General features: G+C 35.7%; 1 protein-coding gene across 1 annotated transcript in view; it reads right to left on the minus strand.

Moving 5' to 3' along the window:
* The window catches only part of LOC145279979 (uncharacterized), a 45,347-nt gene extending 36,960 nt beyond the window's left edge, over nt 1–8,387 (minus strand). The window contains exon 1 of the mRNA XM_080131571.1: nt 8,319–8,387. Coding sequence (XP_079987697.1) covers nt 8,319–8,359 — 41 coding nt within the window. The 5' untranslated portion in view covers nt 8,360–8,387. The remainder of the gene's footprint in view (nt 1–8,318) is intronic.
* Between the last annotated feature and the right edge of the window lie 11,043 nt (nt 8,388–19,430).

The following is a 19,430-nucleotide window of genomic DNA, read 5'->3' on the forward strand; positions in this document are numbered from 1 at the left end:
TGTCCTTATTTCAAGGTTTGTGTTTTAACTGGCGAAGTTCACCTTATTCAAAAGTCTCACGAGGAAAGTAGTCCATTGTTAGTCATTCTTTTGGAAAATGTACGGAATGGGTGCGTGTCTGCATAAGTGTGTTTTTTTAGTGCCCGTGTGTAATTATGGTTTTGACAGATTTGAAAGCGGCGATGAGAGGAAAACGAGAGGCATGTTCTCGTGTCACGTTGGAGCGGGAAGAGAGGAAAAAAGAAAGGAAAAAGAGGGGAAGAAGAATGTTTTGTTGCGTTTAAATACTTTTTGAACCGGCTCCACACAAGATTGCTGCTGCTGGTATTTGGTTTTTGGAAAAGCGTTAAAAAGGCAATCTTCTAAATTTTCTCATTGGTCGCTTGCGTCACGTGGTACTGTCTTCAACTACGTCCGCCAGAAATATGTTCACTTTACTTTTGTTGTTGTGAGAAAAGCGTGTGGGCGGATTTGAAATTATGCCGTTGCTGGAAGAATTTCATTTTGTGTGTGTGTGTGTGTGTGTGTGTGTGTGTGTGTGACAGCACAGTTTTGAATTTGATTTTAGAATAATAGGTACCTCCAACGCGCACCACAGTTTTAACCCCCCTCCTGTATGTAACATGATGTAACTGTAGTTTTATTTAGTATTATCATCCTAACTTTTTTTACCATTTAAAAGAAGAAGCTTCAAATAAATTGCTAATATTTTTTTTAATTTTTACAGCACACAAAAATAATGAAAATGTGAGACAAAAAACGTGTTTACATTATCGACGCTTTAAAACAACATTCCAATGTTTTTTAGCCACTGACACACCCATGTTTTAAAAATCTAGCAAAAATCAAATAATAGTCATATTTTCCTGAAATATTTGATATTCATTCATTATCAAATCGACTTACATAATAAAAGTAGGTTTCATTAAATATATTGGAGGAAATTTTTTTTTTTTTAGGTGTTCTACCCCTCCCCCATATTTCATGTTACGAAAACTAAAATAAATAAATGTAGGTCTATAAAAATTTCAACATTTATTAAAGCTGAAAAGATCAAATAATTAGAAAATAGTTATATATATATATATATATATATATATATATATATATATATATATATATATATAAAATCCTCACATTTTGTCACTTGATTTTTTTTTTCTCTCGGTAATATAATTATTTGAATTACAACAAAAAAACAGAATTCCAAAAAATAATTATCTTTAAAAAGCTTTAAATGATATTAAATTCAATTATTACACGATATTAAGTTTAAACAGCTTTTTTAATTTTTTTATGTAACAGGTTTCCACTAATAAAAAAATATATTCATATAATAGAATATATGATTCTTGAGATAATAAAAATTAGAAAAGCAAAATCGACTAAAAAAAAAATTCGTTTGGATTTGATTATTTAAAATGACAGAGGGTGATAATCAAATTTTGCGTCGTTTTTCCAAAAAAGAATGGACGCCTGTAAGCACATCTTTAGATACATGTATCAACAGAACAGGTTAAAATTAATTTAATCGTCTGTGTAGTTCGTTATTAAAAATCTATTTGTTTTATAAAAGGTAAGTGGTAATCGTGAAGAAAGAGAGAGCCTGTTTCCTCCGTTTGACTATAGGTGGCGTTAATGTCTGTCCACCCAGTTACGGAAGCACAAAATGTATATAATGGCACCGTTGAAATAAAAATAAATGTTTAATTTTAAACATGTTTTTTTGTTTGTTTGTTTTTTGCAAACATATTTAAGTTTGTTTTTGTTTTTTTTTTCAAACATATTTACGTTTGTTTTTTTTGTTGTTGTTTTTGCAAACATATTTAAGTTTTATTTTTCCAAACATTTACGTTTTGTTGCTAGTTTATTTTCAAACATTTACGTTTTTTTTTTGTTTTTACGTTTTTTTTTTGTTTTTTTTTGCAGGCATAAACTAAATATTTTTGAAATATTTTTCTTTTAGAAAAGTTTGCTTATGCACTTATTGTACCGCGCTATTTTTTTTTATTTTTTATAGTAGTTTCAAGTAATATTCAGGTTTTACAATATCCCTTTTCAAACATATATATATAAATACTCGCGGAAAAAGTAAAATAAGTCCAGAAAAATTAAGAAAAAAAGAGGGGGGGGGTCAATAAAAAAAAAGATAAAAGAAAAAACGTTGACTTTTTTTATTATAAGAACGTAAAAAATACTCGCGGAAAAACGGTTGTACCCATAAATATGTTTAAAAGAAAAATATAGCAAAAACATTTAATTTATGCATGCAAAAAAAAAAAAAAAATATTAAAATTAAAACAAAAATAACGTAAATGTTTGAAAATAAACCAGCAACAAAACGTAAATGTTTGGAAAATAAAACTTAAATATGTTTGCGAAAACAAAACAAAATAAAACTTAAATATGTTTGCAAAAAAAAAAAAAAAAAAAAAAAAAATTTAAAATTAAAACATTTATTTTTATTTCAACGGTGCCATTATATACATTTTGTGCTTCCGTAACTGGGTGGACAGACATTAACGCCACCTATAGGCAAACGGAGGAAACAGGCTCTCTCTTTCTTCATGATTACCAGGTAAGTCTTATATTGTTTGTTTTTTAATCTATTTTTTATTGCACATTTTATTTATTCATAAATTTCTGCATAAATGCTCTTCTATAGAAATTGACCTAAACACGCGAAATGATGATGTCACCACTTATGTATAATAATGACGTTCTACACAACGAGTTGGAGGTACTTATATAGGCACCGCCAAAAATGGCCGAAAAATCAAGTTGTTGTTGTTTCTCTCTTTAACACGGTAAGTTTGGGGAAAGGTGTTATAAATTAAAAAAAAAACGGTTAAAATACTGTTAAAAACTCGCTCAATATATGTTACCGTGACAAAGGTTGACATATATTCGGCGGGTTTTTAATAGTATTTTGTATAGTTTTTTATTTATAACACCTTTTCCCAAACTTACGGTGTTAAAGAGGGTGTGAGACGCCATCTTGAATTTTCCAATACATCGGTAAACACTGTATGTTTTTCGAGCTGAATGTTACATTAAATAAAAACACAAAAAATATATCCAGTTAGGTAGAAAAGTAACTTATCTTGCCTTTGATAACATTTATTTGTTATATATTTGTTTTTTGAATCTATGTGTACAGTAATACAAACCCCGAAATTACATTTATTAAAATCCATTATTTCTGAGTAACTTTTTTTTCCAGAAAGATAAAACCTTGAATTTTTTCATATAGAAAGCAGAATAATGTAAAACTTTTTCTACTATTTTTAATTAAATTTGAAACGTAAACATTTCCCCAAAAGTTAACAATTAATGTTTTTTTGTTTTGCACAAAAAACGTATATAAATAGTTAAAAAAAAAAAAAAAAAAAAAAAAAAAAGGTTTTTGAAAGAATTAATTTGTTTATTTCTTGTCTGACTAAGATTTAGGGTGATTTTCTATGAGAATATGCAAAAATATTACAATATAAGTACTTGGATTTCAAATAATTCCACGTATTCATATAGGCAACCAGTTACTTTGAGTCGATTTTATTACTCTGTTTACAAACTTTACATTTGTTCTTGATAAAAAGCAAACTACGGAAGACCAAAAAGCCCCCAAAAAACTTATTTTTCAGTGACGAAAATTTCAATGTATTATTAACGCTGAGACTGGCCAGTACCAGATGGGTGACCATTTGTATGAGTTTGGTTTTTAATGTGTATGTGTGTGGGGGTCAGGCTCTCCAAAATAGGGAGGGGGGGGGCAATTTAAAGCAGAATAAAAAAATTATTTCAGCGCGTTTGGTCCACCGTACTCGAAAGGCGGCAAACGTTTCCAAACTGGATCGAAAAAATGATGATATTTTTAACACAAAGGGCACAATATTTATCGATTTTTTTTTTTGTATCGAATTTTCAAAGCATACCCTGTTTAATAATGGTCATGCATTATTCGGCTCGCTAAAAAGAAATTGTTAATTTATTTATCAAAGATTTTAAAATGGCTTTTTTAGTATAAATATTTTAAAAACATTTTTTTTTTGTTTTGCTTAACTTAAATTAATTATTTTACTTAATATTCACCGAATTTCACACTTCAAAACTCAAAAGCGGGATAATTAAACACAATCGAAGTTCTGATATTCAGACATCAAAATAAGGTATGCAAACAAGTTTTTTTTTTTTTTTTTTTTTTAGTCTATAATCCCATCCCTTACAACAACACAATATGCTTTGTTCAGTTTCAGATGATTATTTTAAGCATATTTGGAACCCCCTCAAAACAAGGGGGGGGGTTGTAAGCAAAATATATATATATATAAAGTACACTGTTATAAAGTTCATTTTTCTCTTAATAATCGCTGAAAAATTCGTATTGATTGGATAATTACCTGATTTTTAGTTCCGTCAAAAAGTACTTGCCTGCCCCCCCCCCAGTTTTGGCGGTGCCTATACTTATAGAATAACAAGTGTTTTTTATTCTAAAATATAGTTTAAAGCAGAATACTCTAACAAGTATAATACACGCGAATTTCATATAAACTGACGAAGTAATTTTTTCAACTCTGCGACTCCAGAGGAACTCCTCCTGCAGTCCTGCCGGCTGCCCTGCCTGCAGGTACTGAAGTTTTTATACACTTGTTCCTCGCATCGATCGAAATTTGTTTTTGCAATTGCTCCATGCGCCTTCCACGCGATTCGCATTATTTATTTTTGAAAAATAAATTTTTCTAAAAATGAAAATTTAATCCAAACCTTTTCGATTTTACTTAGTTTTAACTAAAACATGTAAACCCGGTCTCGTCGTTATCAAATGGCGGACTATTTTTAGGCCGATATGAGATATTCACCCAACACCGGTTTTAACTTACACCGGGACCGTTCTTTTTTTAGTTACGCCATTTTATTACTTTATTAATTTTTTTGGTACTTGTACAGTTTAGTCAAGGCATTAAAAAATGAAAATACCGAAAAAAGTTTAAATTGTATGTATCGTTATAGAACGAAGTTCTCCGGAAAAAAATTTCACTTAATTTCATCGAGTAGTTTTTTATTTATTTTTTTTTTTACAGCGGAAAAACATGTTTTTATGAGAGCGCGTTGAAGGCGGCCATTTTGGATTTATAAAAAAAAATTGTTTGAATCTTAGAAATAACAAAGGGAGATAACTCCAGTTAAAGCGCTGACACCCCTTTCCATCTTTAGTACTAGCTAAATCGAACATTTACTCGATATCATAACAAAATGTTTTTTCGCTGTAAAAAAAAAAAAAAAAAAAAAACTACTTGATGAAATTAAGTGACATTTTTTTTCAGAGAACTGCGTTCCATAACGGATATATGCAATTTAAACTTTTTTCGATATTTTCATTTTTTAATGTCTTCACTAAAGTCTACAAGTACCATTTTTTCCCCCTAATAAATAGTTTTCTTTTCGGACAATTTTACAAATGTATTATCTTTAAATAATTTAATTAAATAATTATGTACATTTGTTTTTTCAAAACTAATGAATGTAAAAACCTGAACAATTCATTACGTTTGTTGTCGCCATTTACGTTCAAGTTACAGAGAAACATTTAAAGTTATTTCTAACCCCACCCCACTGGTGGGATTCAAATTTTTTAAGAACAGGTTCTAAGTTACGTGAGTCACGCGACTCTTGTGGAGTTTGATAGTGGCCTGAGGCGTGCCTTTTTTCTGTTGTTCTTGGCCTTCGGGCCGGGATCAAAGAGTAGCCTTCAAGATCCCCATCCAATTGCAATTTTTTCTTTTCACCACTCTCTCTAAATTTCATCCATCTTGGAGAGAAAGAAATCAATCACTACCCCCCCCCCCAAAAAAAAAATTCTCTTTTCTCCATTTCGTCCCATCTAGAGAGCATCCCCACTTAGAGACTGGCCAGCAGGAGCTCAGGTTACAAACCAAAGTGGAACGGGCAGTCTATCAACTAGACGGGGTTGGGAGGGCCCTACTAATCACTACTGGATTTTTTTTTTTTTTTTTTTCGGTTGCCTTCGACACAAATGAATTATTGTATTACCTTTATTGTTATCTTTTTTGTTTTTACACGTTAATAAAAATGTTTTAAAGATTGGGTGCTAAGTAGGACGTCCCCAAGTACGAAAGGGCGAATGCGGTATTATGGTGGAAGAAGATTCTAGTAAAGAGAAACTTTTGTTTAGTTCTAGAGTGACAAGGATGACCAACGACCCCCATTGCTTTCCCCCTTTTGAGTTGGCCTTGTGCCTAAGTTTTTTGTTCATGTTCATTTTTTCCTGAATAAAAGATTTAATATCTCAAAGTGTACTATCTCTTCCGGCAGATACTGCAAGCAAAGACCATATGTGGGGGCAATCCCACATATAAGACCTTGGTCAATGTAGGGAAAACCCTTAATTGTCACTATCCAGCTCCCCTACTCCCCGGGGAGTTGGTCTCTATTTCGCCTTCACTCCTCATATAAAAAAATTGGCCTTGTGCCTAATTTGCTCGCCCAGTGGGGGAGCAAATAAATACCCTATTATTCTTGGACTTCGGGCCAGGATCAAAGTGTAGTATCTGTTCCGACAGATGCTGCACTTAAGATAATTTGTACCAGTCAATGGAGGGGAAACCCTCTATACTGGGACAATTATTATTTTTGGTAACCAGAGTGCCCCCTTTTTGCCTACTTTTAGGGGAGCTGGTTTTTACCTCACATTAAAAACGGCCTTGTGCCTAATTTGCTCAGTGGGGGAGCAAATAAATACCATCTGTTCCGGCAGATACTGCAAGCTTTGACTAGCAAAGATTAGATGTGGGGGCAACCCCACATGCCTGACCTTTAACCAGCTCCCATTTCCCACCTCTCAGGAGCTGGTCCCCTTTTTCCCTTCCCCCTCCCTTCACTCCTCACATTAAAAATCGGCCTTGTGCCTAATTTTCTCGGTGGGGGAGCAAATAAATACCATCTGTTCCGGCAGATGCTGCACTTAAGATAATTTGTACCAGTCAATGGAGGGGAAACCCTCTATACTGGGACAATTATTATTTTTGGTAACCAGAGTGCCCCCTTTTTGCCTACTTTAAGGGGAGCTGGTTTTTACCTCACATTAAAAACGGCCTTGTGCCTAATTTGCTCAGTGGGGGAGCAAATAAATACCATCTGTTCCGGCAGATACTGCAAGCTATGACTAGCTATGACTAGCTATGACTAGCAAAGACCAGATGTGGGGGCAACCCCACATGCCTGACCTTTAACCAGCTCCCATTTCCCACCTCTCGGGAGCTGGTCCCCTTTTCCCTTCCCCCTCTCTTCACTCCTCACATTAAAAATTGGCCTTGTGCCTAATTTGCTCGGTGGGGGAGCAAATAAATACCATCTGTTCCGGCAGATACTGCAAGCTATGACTAGCTATGACTAGCAAAGACCAGATGTGGGGGCAACCCCACATGCCTGACTTTTAACCAGCTCCCATTTCCCACCTCTCGGGAGCTGGTCCCCTTTTTCCCTTCCCCCTCCCTTCACTCCTCACATTAAAAATTGGCCTTGTGCCTAATTTGCTCGGTGGTGGAGCAAATAAATACCATCTGTTCCGGCAGATATTGCAAGCTATGACTAGCTATGACTAGCAAAGACCAGATGTGGGGGCAGCCCCACATGCCTGACCATTAACCAGCTCCCATTTCCCACCTCTCGGGAGCTGGTCCCCTTTTTCCCTTCCCCCTCCCTTCACTCCTCACATTAAAAATCGGCCTTGTGCCTAATTTGCTCGGTGGGGAAGCAAATAAATACCATCTGTTCTGCAGATGGCAGCAGCAGCACTTAAGGTAATTTGTATCAGTCAATGGAGGGGAAACCTTCTATACTGGGACAATTATTTTTGCCTACTTTTAGGGGAGCTGGTTTTTACCCCACATTAAAAACGGCCTTGTGCCTAATTTGCTTTGGTGGGGAAGCAAATAAATACAATATATATATATATAGGTCTGAATAGGGGTTTACGTAATTTTAACAACCAGTTCGCCGAACTCATAATATTTTAAGCACTAGTTCGTGCCAACCGGCTGCATCCCATCACTGCCCCCCCCCACCCCACCTTCCCCAAAAATTACATAAGTTTTTTATTTATAATATTCTGATATCTCATTACTGAAAAGAAACAAGTCGGAACTTTTACGCATGGTTACGATTTTCATTTAATCACCGCCTTGTTCGATTTTTCGGTCTTAATGATGGAAGAGTACAAACGGTAGCCACGGTACAAAACTACATCGAAAAGATAAAAACTAATAAAAACAATGAAAGTAGAAAAAAAAACCGCACTTAACCTATTGTTAGGAAGCAATGGTAGACAGCTTAGAATGTGCATCCGATGAAAACAAACGAAAAACCGGTGTAAAAACAAAATCTGTATTCTTTAAAAAATATTCCAATTGAATTTTAAGTCCAAGATTATTACTGATTTTCGTACTAGTGCAGAGAGTGATCCGGACGTAAATAATAACGTTATTATTTAAAAAGCCATTCTTAAAATGGGTAGGGGAGGGTGTTTTGTACCTATTCTATACTTCAACCTTACAATTGAATAAAAAAACATATCATAAAACTTTAATTAAACTTGGAAATACGATTTAAAAAAAATAGCACGAACTCTTTGCCTTCTGCACTCGCTCCCTGATTTTGTATCTATATTTTTCTAATAACTTGTGGTGTATTTAGAATTTCACTTAAGTAACAAAAACAAAAATACAAATTTTTATGATGTACGTACCCGTCACGGAACGAATATGCCATATTCCAAAAACCACGTAAATTGATCTAGTATATTTTGGAATTTCGGAAAACCCGTCCACGGAAAACTCGTCCACTTTTGCTAGGTTGGAAAACAGGTCCATTATTGAATAAATATCGATTGAAAACATTTTATTACCGTTCTTGAAGGAGATATTGTTTTTAAAAGACAAATACAACCATATTTTTTAAATATTCTTACTTGTTTATTGCTGATTTAAAAAAAAATAAAATTGATTTTTCGCTTTTTACTTAGCTTTGTAAGTTTTTAATCGTTCGGCTTATTTTAAAGCGTTTATTTAATTTTTTTAAAAAGCAAGTAGTGTCGACTGTTACTTTAGAACAAAAAATGTTTGACATGAGAGGGCCACATCTTGGGAGTTTTGATAATGGCTCAAAAATAGGAAATTAAAGAAAATATTGAGGTAGATATAATTTTAAAGAGCCCCCCAGCCCCACCCCACAAAAAAAATTGAAGTTAAAAGATTTTTGAATAACAGGAGTCTTTGTTATTGTTGTTTTTTGTTTGTTTTTATTTTGGGTTTTTTTTTTCTTAATGAGTTTATGCATTTGGTATTAATTAAAAAAATAATCGAATTAAAAAACAAAAACAAAACTAAAACTACCGGAAAATTCCAGAGAAGAATCGAACCCTCCCCCTGTTTGTTTGTTTTTTTTGTTTTTTTTTTGTTAATTATTTTTTTAATGCTCCCAAAAATATCGTTATAAATAAGATAATGGTTACCATCCACATACTGCAGAAGTGCCAGAACATGTAATGCCTAAACACTAGAAATATAAAAATTGTAATTGACGGTATTTATTTGCTTCCTCACTGAGCAAATTAGGCATAAGGCCGTTTTTTAATATGGAGAGGGGGAAGGGGGGCCAGCTCCCCCGAAAGAAGGGGAGGGGGAGCTGGTAGTGCTGTCTCTTGGTATATAGGGTTGCCCCTACATGGACTAGAAACTTATTGCCACAAGGGCAATGGGTATTTATTTGCTTCCCCATGAGAGCAAATTAGGCATGAGCTTTTTAATGTGGAGAAGTGGGAGGGGAAAGGGGACCAGCTTTCGAGAGGTGGGAAATGGGAGCTGATAGTGAGAGCCTCTCTTGGTATATAGGGTTGCCTATACATGGACCAGGAGCTCATTGCCACAAGGGCAATGGTCTTTGATTGCAGCTGCAGGGTATTTATTTGCTCCCCCACTGAGCAAATTAGGCACAAGGCCGATTTTTAATGTGAAGAGTGAAGGGGAAATTGGGAACCAACTCCCTGGAGAGGAGGGGAGCTGGATAGTGACAATTTGTATGAAGGGTTTCCCCTACATTGACCAAGGTCTTATAAGTGGGGGTTGTCCCCACATATGGTCTTTGCTTGTAGGGATTTATTTGCTTCCCCACTGAGCAAATTAGGCACAAGGCCGTTTTTTAATGTGGAGAGAGAGGGAGGGGGGAGGGAAAGGGGGGCCCAGCTCCAGAGAGGTGGGAAATGGGAGCTGGGTAGTAACTGTGGTCTGTAGGGTGATCCCTACATTGACCAAGTTCAGATATGTGGGGTTACCCCCACATATGGTCTTTGCTAGTCATAGCTGGTCTTTTTATTTATTTGCTTCCCCACTGAGCAAATTAGGCAGGAGGCCGTTTTTTAATGTGGAGAGAGAGGGAGGGGGGTCCAGCTCCCAAGAGGTGGGAAGTGGGGGCTGGATTAGAAACTGTTGGTATGAAGGGTTGCCCCTTCAGTGACCAAGGTCAGATATGTGGGGTTACTCCCACATATGGTCTGTGCTAGTCATAGCTTTGCAGCATCTGTCGGAACAGATGGTATTTATTTGCTCCCCCACCGAGCAAATTAGGCACAAGGCCGATTTTTAATGTGAGGAGTAAAGGGAGGGGGAAGGGAAAAAGGGGACCAGCTCCCGAGAGGTGGGAAATGGGAGCTGGTTAATGGTCAGGCATGTGGGGCTGCCCCCACATCTGGTCTTTGCTAGTCATAGCTAGTCATAGCTTGCAGCATCTGCCGGAACAGATGGTATTTATTTGCTCCCCCACTGAGCAAATTAGGCACAAGGCCGTTTTTAATGTGAGGTAAAAACCAGCTCCCCTAAAAGTAGCCAAAAAGGGGGCACTCTGGTTACCAAAAATAATAATTGTCCCAGTATAGAGGGTTTCCCCTCCATTGACTGGTACAAATTATCTTAAGTGCAGCATCTGCCGGAACAGATACTACACTTTGATCTTTGATGTCTGGGCCACGAAGGCCGGGCGGGGAGAGAGGATGTGTGTTTAAAATCTATCGTATAGTTATCTTTATATTGTTATTTTTACTTCAACATTGTTAAATTAATAAGAAAAAAAGTCATCAATAAAGATAAAGAAATTCATTTATCATTTTATCAAAAACTGTGCTTCCATTATTCAAGAATCTTTTTAATTTCATTTTTTTCTGTTGTTTATTGTTTTTGTTTTTGCAGGAAATAGTCCCAACTTGGTACTACTATAGTTTTTAAAAAGCTCTCCGCCACCCTAAATTATATTTAAAAAATATTAAAGTTTATTTTCTTTTGAAGGAGGGGGGGGACTACTTTTTAAATTATAGTTACTTCAGTATTTTCTTTAATTTTCTATTTTTGAGCGATTATCGAGACTCCCAAGATGTGATCCTCTCATGTCAGACATTTTTTGTTCTAAAGTAACACTCGACTCTACTTGTTTTTTTTTAACTGAATAAACGTTTTAAAATAAGTTAAACCACTAAAAGCTTACAAAACTAGGTAGAAAGCGAGGTAATGTCCAAGATCACTGCTCAGAAAAAAAAAAATTGAACTACCGGAAGTGGATACAGTTGATTATGTAATACAAGCGAACAGAACATAGTCATGGAGTCAAGACATGAAAAACGAAACCATATATTTATTTTAAAAAAATTACTTTAGTTTTAACCCTTCTTGTGTTATCATGAAACAAAAAAAATAAAACACTGCTTGTATTATCAAATAATATAACAAAAAAATGTTCTATATTTCTTTAAATAGTTTTTTTGAAATAATTTTACACTTATTGTTATCATTTTTATAATTACATTAGTTTTAACATTTCTTGTGTTATCAAATATTAAATTATTATATAAAATAGTTTATTAAATTATTATGTTAGTACTACAATTAAATTAATTATATTGAATAAAATATTTGTTTTATTACAATGGGTGTGGCCTGAATATGCAAATGGATTTTTTGCTACCAAAATTTAATTTTTCACATTCTCTGGTAAAAATTTGAAGTATATAGTTTACTTGTGATATTTTCTTCCCTATACAAAAAAAAAATATTCAGTGTGATACAAGGGCCCAACAATATTTTTCGGGCACTTTAGTATTCGACTTTCCGAGTACCATAGAGTGGCGAAATTCCTTCAATAGAATAGCATAAACATATAAAGACAATACCTGTAATAAAAATGGAAGAAAATCGATTAAGTAAGGAAAAATATTTAATTTTCATAATTTTTTTTACAAAACACACACGGCATTATTTTTCAGACATTGTTGAAAAACTGTTAATAGTCTGTAATATCACCTTGCTTCTATAAAAATTTTATCAATCTCTCTTCATAATGGGCAAAAATATGCACAATAACATCTCTACGCGTTTCTATTAGTTGTTTTTTGGCATCTAGTATTCGTTTCCATAGTTGATCCTCTTTCGTTATTTCAGATCCATCATAGACAAGTTGCATTGGCATTTCCCAAACATTTTCTATTAAATTTAGATCTGGGCTTTTTGCAGGCCATTCCAAAGTAGTCATATTCACTTTAGCCATCCATTCTTTCATGAGTTTTAACACATGGATGCTGCAATTGTCTTGCTGTAGAACGAAATCATTCCCCATCTCTCTTCTTATCCTTGGTAGGGCTTTGTCGTCCTTTTAGCCACTCCAACCATATATTTCCATTAGCAAAGATCAGACCCCAAACCATAACTCCTCCTCACATCTGTCGTTTGTTCAGAACAACAGGCTCCCCCCTTCTCGATCAAGTACACCATCCATCGAGCCCATCAAACGTGAAATGCTTCTCATCAGTAAATATAACCATCTTAAAGTCAACATGGTTTGTTAACCACCTTTTAATCCCTTTCCAGTCTTGCTCCTTTGTGTTTCTTTGTTAATGTAATTTTTTTCTTAGCCTTTGCATACTTCAAACCAATCCTATGCAGTGTTCTTTGTACTGTTCGGACGTTTACATCCAATTCACATTTGTCCTTCATTTTTCTTGCTGTAACTTATTCTCCACATGTCACAGTCCTCTTCATTCTCCTTTCAGTCCTCTTGCCGATTGATCTTTTTCATCCTCTTTTCTTTTTCCGCTCGGAGTTTGTCTTCAGCAAGTATTCGACTGTTGATTTTGACACCTTCAAATCCATGGCGATCTTTCTGATGCTGAGGCCATCTTCCCGCTTCTTTCATGCCAAACAAACGACTTCTTTTGAATGCATTTTACCCCATTAAACTTAATTGTTTTGCCAGTAGAATAGAATAGATAATTGATTCTAATGATGACAGCTAAGTGTACAAGCAGGAAATTTGCATACAGCAACATATGCATGAACATAGCTCTTAATAAAATAAGATATTTTGTCATGTCCGAAAAATAATGTCGCGCAAGTTTTCACAAAAATCACAAAAAACTAAAATTATCAAAGCCAAACAAAAAAAAATGATTACATTAGTAGTGGATTTTCACTTCTCAACTACGTACATACAATCTCAAAAGTTTTTAGCACTAGTAACCACCTTGAAGTACTTTTTTCAAAGTGTCTGAAAAATATTGTCGGCCCCCTGTAGTCTTGTTTATGGAATTTATCTAAAAAGTGGTGATTTTAACCATCTGATTTGATTAAGCATGAGCAACTTTTCTGCAAGCTGGAGTACCCCAAATGTCAAAAACTTCAAGGTACGGGACATTAAGGAGTCTTTGAAAAGTGAAGAGCTCAAAAAAAAAAGCCTCCATTGAGCAAGAATCATATAGAAAAACGTGTTCAATGGCTGAACAATATTTAAAAATGGATTTCAAGAAAGTTGTCTTCATTGATGAGAATGCCAAGCAATGCTGGATGGACCAGACGAATGGTCGTCTGGTTGAGTGTTGAATGGTCACCTAGTTGCATCACGGATCCACTGACAGCAAGGCAGTGGAGGTATAATGTTCTGGGCAGGAATCAAAGGCAATGAAATTATTGGAGCATTTAGGGTGGCACAAGGGTAAAAATTGATTCCAAGGGTTACTGCCAGCTTCTTACAGACTTTTTCATTCCTTGGCTGAAAAATCAAACTTTTATGGAGAGAAAATTCTTGGTATTTTAGCAGGATAATGCACGAGTCCTGTTACACACAGAGTAGGTTAAGGGATCACGGTTTCACAGAAGGCAGATTGATGGTTGACCCTCCAACAACCCCGACTTAAACCCAATCGAAAATTTGTGGGCCATCATTAAGCAGAGAATTTATGCTGCTGGGACGCAATTTAACACCTTGGATGCTTTCTGGAAGGCAGTAGTGGAAGCCTATAGATCAATTAAGCCGTGTGAAGTCCAAAAATTTACTTCTGCTGTCAACAAGCGTCTTCTTAGCTTCCTCCATTTTTGAGGATATTATGTTGACGCAACTGTTTTGTTTGATTTATTTTGTAGTTTAGTGTGTGTTCTATTCATTTGGATTCTGTAGTTATTTAATAAAAGCATTTGAAACAACAAAATGATTAATTTTTTACCTTTTTGCATAATCTAACCGGACACTTAACAAAAACATTATTATTGTATAAAAAAGTGATTTTAATCAAAATGTTTCAAGTTTAATCAAAATGTTTCAAGTTTAATCAAAATGTTTCAAGTTTAATCAAAATGTTTCAAGTTTAATCAAAATGTTTCAAGTTTAATGCATAAGTACACGAGTCTGTATAAAAATAATGCTTTGATAAGGAAACTTTCACGATTCCATATATGTTTGAGGAGTTATATAAAAAAAGGTGTTGCATAATCAAGCCACACCCACTGTATTTGATAATACAGGAAGTGTTTTTGTTTTTTTGTTTTTTAGATCAGTTAACCAATTTATTTTATCGTTTACTCTAAGTCTAACAGCACAGAATTTATCTCCCATTACAAAATAATTTCTTAACTGCCCCAAAATGCTAGTATGGCACAGAAATTAGGGGATCATTTTATGTTAAATTTATATAAGGAAGTGACCCCCCACCCTAAATTCTATTATATTTCCAGTTAAACTTTTTCAGTCTGTTCACGCGTAATCGCCCACACCCACCCAAAAGTAAAATCAAGATCTCATATTTTATTGGGGGGGGGGGGTGATTTATCTACAGCAAATACACTAAAGAATTTCAGAAAATCCAGTTGCAAACTAACTCTGTTACAATTGCCATTTGTTTGCCTTTTACATCTTTATCTGGCACAATGTCAGAGTGCCATCCACTCAGATATTGCCTTCTCGTTTCCGGTAAAAAAAAAAAAAATTAAAAAAAAAAAAGAAAAAAAGTGTGTGTGTGTGTGTGTGTGTGTGTTATAAAAAGAGCAAAATGTGTTTTTATTTTCTGTGTGAAATCTTCACCATGATGAGTTATCTCCCTTAGACTATTAGTTGCACTATAATAGACGCAGCGTTATTACATAGTGGTTATGCATGCAGTCTGTAGATTCCATCGTGATTACTGCATCGCCTTCATTAATACCTTTGGGGAAGGTATGAACCCGAGTATCCCCCTTCCAGCTTTAAATTAAATATTAGGATAGATCAGACTTCGTTGTGTAATTAGTCCCTTTGACTCCCCACTCTTAGGCTTTACCTTTTCTCTGAGAAGGGGTTAGTTTATTGCTAATCTCCTGAGGCACTCTTACAAGAGAATGCCAACGGGGCTACTCAGGCATTTTTTGTAGACCAGGGTGCACTTTATCTAGTGCGCTGGCTTTTCAAAACTCACCTCACCTTGTGTTTAACCGCGTGCAGAGAAAATAAAAAATAATTATCTTTTACAAGGTTAGTTTTTAACGCAGAGAAAATCCAACTCCCCTAAAAAAGGCCACTCTAGCTTAGGACAAAAATTTAAGTTGCCTCAGTCTGGAAGGATTTCTTCATTACTGATTGAGGATAGAAAAAGATGAATTGCAGTATCAGAAAAGTTACTAAGAAGAACTCCAAAAATAACCGATTTGACTTCCCTTTGCCGGTTCTGGAGAAGAAAAAACTGCTTCTGACACTCTTCTGGAGGTTGAAGGTTAAGTCTTCAGTGCGGGCGATACTAAGAATAAAATTGCGAGCAATATTGAATTTTCTCACTCCGACACTTCCATTCTGTATTCGAGACGGCAGGCTCCCATCAGTAGAGCACCTGCTCTGCATCAAACAAAAACAAAAAAAAGAAAGTCACATAAAATCTTTTTTCAGGGAATATTTTATATAGCTGAAATTTATTTAAAATCTGATGAAATAATTTTTAAATGAAAATTAAATCTCCATTTATATATAAACTAGCTTGGTTGCCTGGGTGTTTGGAGGTGTGTGTTGAGCAAAAAAAAAAAAAAGTGGTAGTACGCAAGCAGGCTCGAACCTGTGATGCAAAGTCGGAAAAAAAAGTGAAAGAAAATCTGACGTTTTACTGCTACACCATGACGCGATCGGAAGTTCCGAACGTTAAAATTAGGTAAAGTCGATCCAACCGATATGATGACTTGCAAAAATGGCTCACAAAAAAATCGACGCCTTCTTTGTAGAAAAGTGCCCAGTTGAGGGTGAAGAAATTAATGTTTTTTGCCAATTATTTTCATGTATTTTTGAAAACATATATATATATATATATTTTTTTTATATATATTATAATTATGTACACATATATACACTTATACACACACACATATATACATGTGGAGATGTGATCAAGAATGCATCAATTCCTATTTTCTGTGCGAACGAAGGTGGCTCTTCAGACCAGCCTTGCTTTTACACAGTCTGTTGCAAAGGTCACACTTAAACTGAGATTGAGGGATGCCAACTGGTGCTGCTCTACTGTGGACACTCATATGACGCTTTAGGCCTCAACTCGATTTACAGACCACAGAGCAAACAGAACATCTGTGCCCTGCAAAGTTTACCCCATCAAAGAAAGATTGATCTCCATGTGAACGTTTGTGGCTAGCCAGGCCAGCTCCGGATAAAGTCATTTTACCGCATAAATCACAGGTGTGGTTCTGCATGAAATCCTCCAACAGACCTTATATATCTGACAGATTTTTCTTCCGGATATTATGCTTCATTTTTGCATGCTCATATTTTTTCTTCTCAAAACTATCACAGCCATGATAGACTAAGGAGCGCCACTTTTTACGATCATTGGAAGCACTTTCCCAACTGAACACGTCAATACCAAGAGCTTTAAGATTATCTTTGATGTTATCCTTAAAGTGTTTCCTCGGTTTATGTTGTGGACGCTTTCCTTGTGTAATTTCACCATAGAACAGGCACTTTGGCAATCTATCGTCATCCATCCTTGTCAGATGTCCAGCCCACCTCATCTGGTTGCGTATAATCAACTTCTCGATACAAGGTACATCAGCCCGCATGAGAACATCCACATCAGATATAAAAGTGCTCCACCTGATGCCCAGAATGTGTCTCAGGAATTTCTGGTGCACTCTCTCCATGACTTTTATGTGTCTACCATAAGTTGTCCAGGCCTCAGAAGCGTAAAGCAGGGATGGTAAAATACAAGATTTATAGACAGTAATCTTTGTATGAATAGTTATACCCCTGTCAGACCATACTCGCTTCTCTAAGCCACCAAAAGCCTTAGTGGCACGCTGTATCCTATAGTTGACCTCAGCATCCAGGGTTCCATCTCTGGCAAGAGTACTACCCAAATACACAAATGTGTCAACCACGGCAAGTCTCTGGTTGTTGACAAAAATATTTGGTTCCACATACAAACTACCGGGTGGAGGTGTGAACATGACCTTAGTCTTCTTAAGACTAATAGTAAGCCCAAAAGACGCACAGGCCTCCGAAAACAGATCCATGATACCCTGCATGTCCCTCTCACCATGGGCCATGAGATCGGCGTCATCCGCATAAAGCAATTCACGAACCAGGTGCTGAAAGGTCCTTGTAGCAGCATGAAAACGACGAAGATCAAAGACCCTACCTGTGGTTCTGAAACGCAAACAAACACCTAGAGAACATTCCCTAAAAGCATACGATAACATAGTTGCAAAATAAATTGAAAAAAGTGTAGGTGCTAGGATATCACCCTGCTTCACACCATTGTCAACCGATATGGGTTCCGACAGGCATCCGTTGAAGTTCAGTCGAGCCTTCATATTAGTGTGGAGCTCCCTGAGTAATCGTATAAATTGAGGTGGGCATCCCAACCTCCCCAGAATTATCCAAAGGGCACTTCTGTTCACCGTATCAAAAGCCTTAGTCAAATCAACAAAAACCTGATAAAGCGGAACGCAGTGTTCAGTACATTTCTCCTGCAACTCTGCCCGGACGAAAGCCACTTTTGCTTTCTGGAATGACGGATGGGCAAATATACTTTAACAATCTATTGAGTAGAACTCTGGAAAATACTTTGCCAACTGCTTCCAACAAACTTATCCCACGATAATTTCCACAGTCGGTCCTGGGCCCCTTTCCCTTGTACAGTGATATAAGAATTGCATCAACCCAATCCTGATGGACGGGAACACCCTTCCAGACATCAGTGATAAGATGAAGAATTTCATGAACAAGCTTAACACCCCCATGTAAGAGGACTTCCACAGGAATACTATCAAGCCCTGGAGCCCTCCCAACGTTCATTTCCTTGATTGCATCTCTAATTTCATTCTCAGATGGGAACACGGACATTTCATGGATAAGCTTCTGTTGTGATAAAAATTCATTGATGATGTCCTCATCAACATTGGAGGGGTTGTCAAAGAGATCAGAATAATGCTCGGTCCAATGAAGGGGAATCTTGTTAGGATCCTTTATAAGGGCAATTCCATCACTTGAGAGTAGGGGAGATGTAGATTGTGTTTGAGGACCAAAAGCTTTTTTAAGCAAATGGTACAAATTAATGTTTTTTGCCAATTTTTCCATATTTGTCGTCCAAGACATCAAGCTTCAAAATGATACTGATCTCATGAAAATGTGTTGTATCTGTCGAAAGTTTTAAGCAGATATACATACATACATACATACATACATACATACATTTAAACAGACAGGTGAGATTTATATTATAAAAGACACTTTGCTTGTGTATGCATGAACTTGTTTCCTATGGACTCTAAAATAGTTGGGCTGATTTTAAAAAAATCACACAAATGTACTTTATGTGTCTGGGAATGTTCTTAGATAGGTTTTGTATCAGTATGCCTCTGATAAGTATCGAAAATCGATCATCCAAAAAATCCAGTTAAAGAAGGAACAGTCTAATTTTGACCAAAGTTACAGCCCAACATCACAAGTGCCTTTGAGAAACTTTATCACCACACAAGCAGAAGGGCACAGCATACAAAATCAACAGTAGGTTATTTGATAAGACAAGGACATGTTCAAAATGATTGTTTCTGTTTAGAGCACAATGAAACCATGGT

This window comes from Euprymna scolopes, chromosome 7, assembly GCF_053919585.1.
Source record: "Euprymna scolopes isolate OS-2025 chromosome 7, ASM5391958v1, whole genome shotgun sequence".
NCBI classification, from domain to species: Eukaryota; Metazoa; Mollusca; class Cephalopoda; order Sepiida; family Sepiolidae; genus Euprymna; species Euprymna scolopes.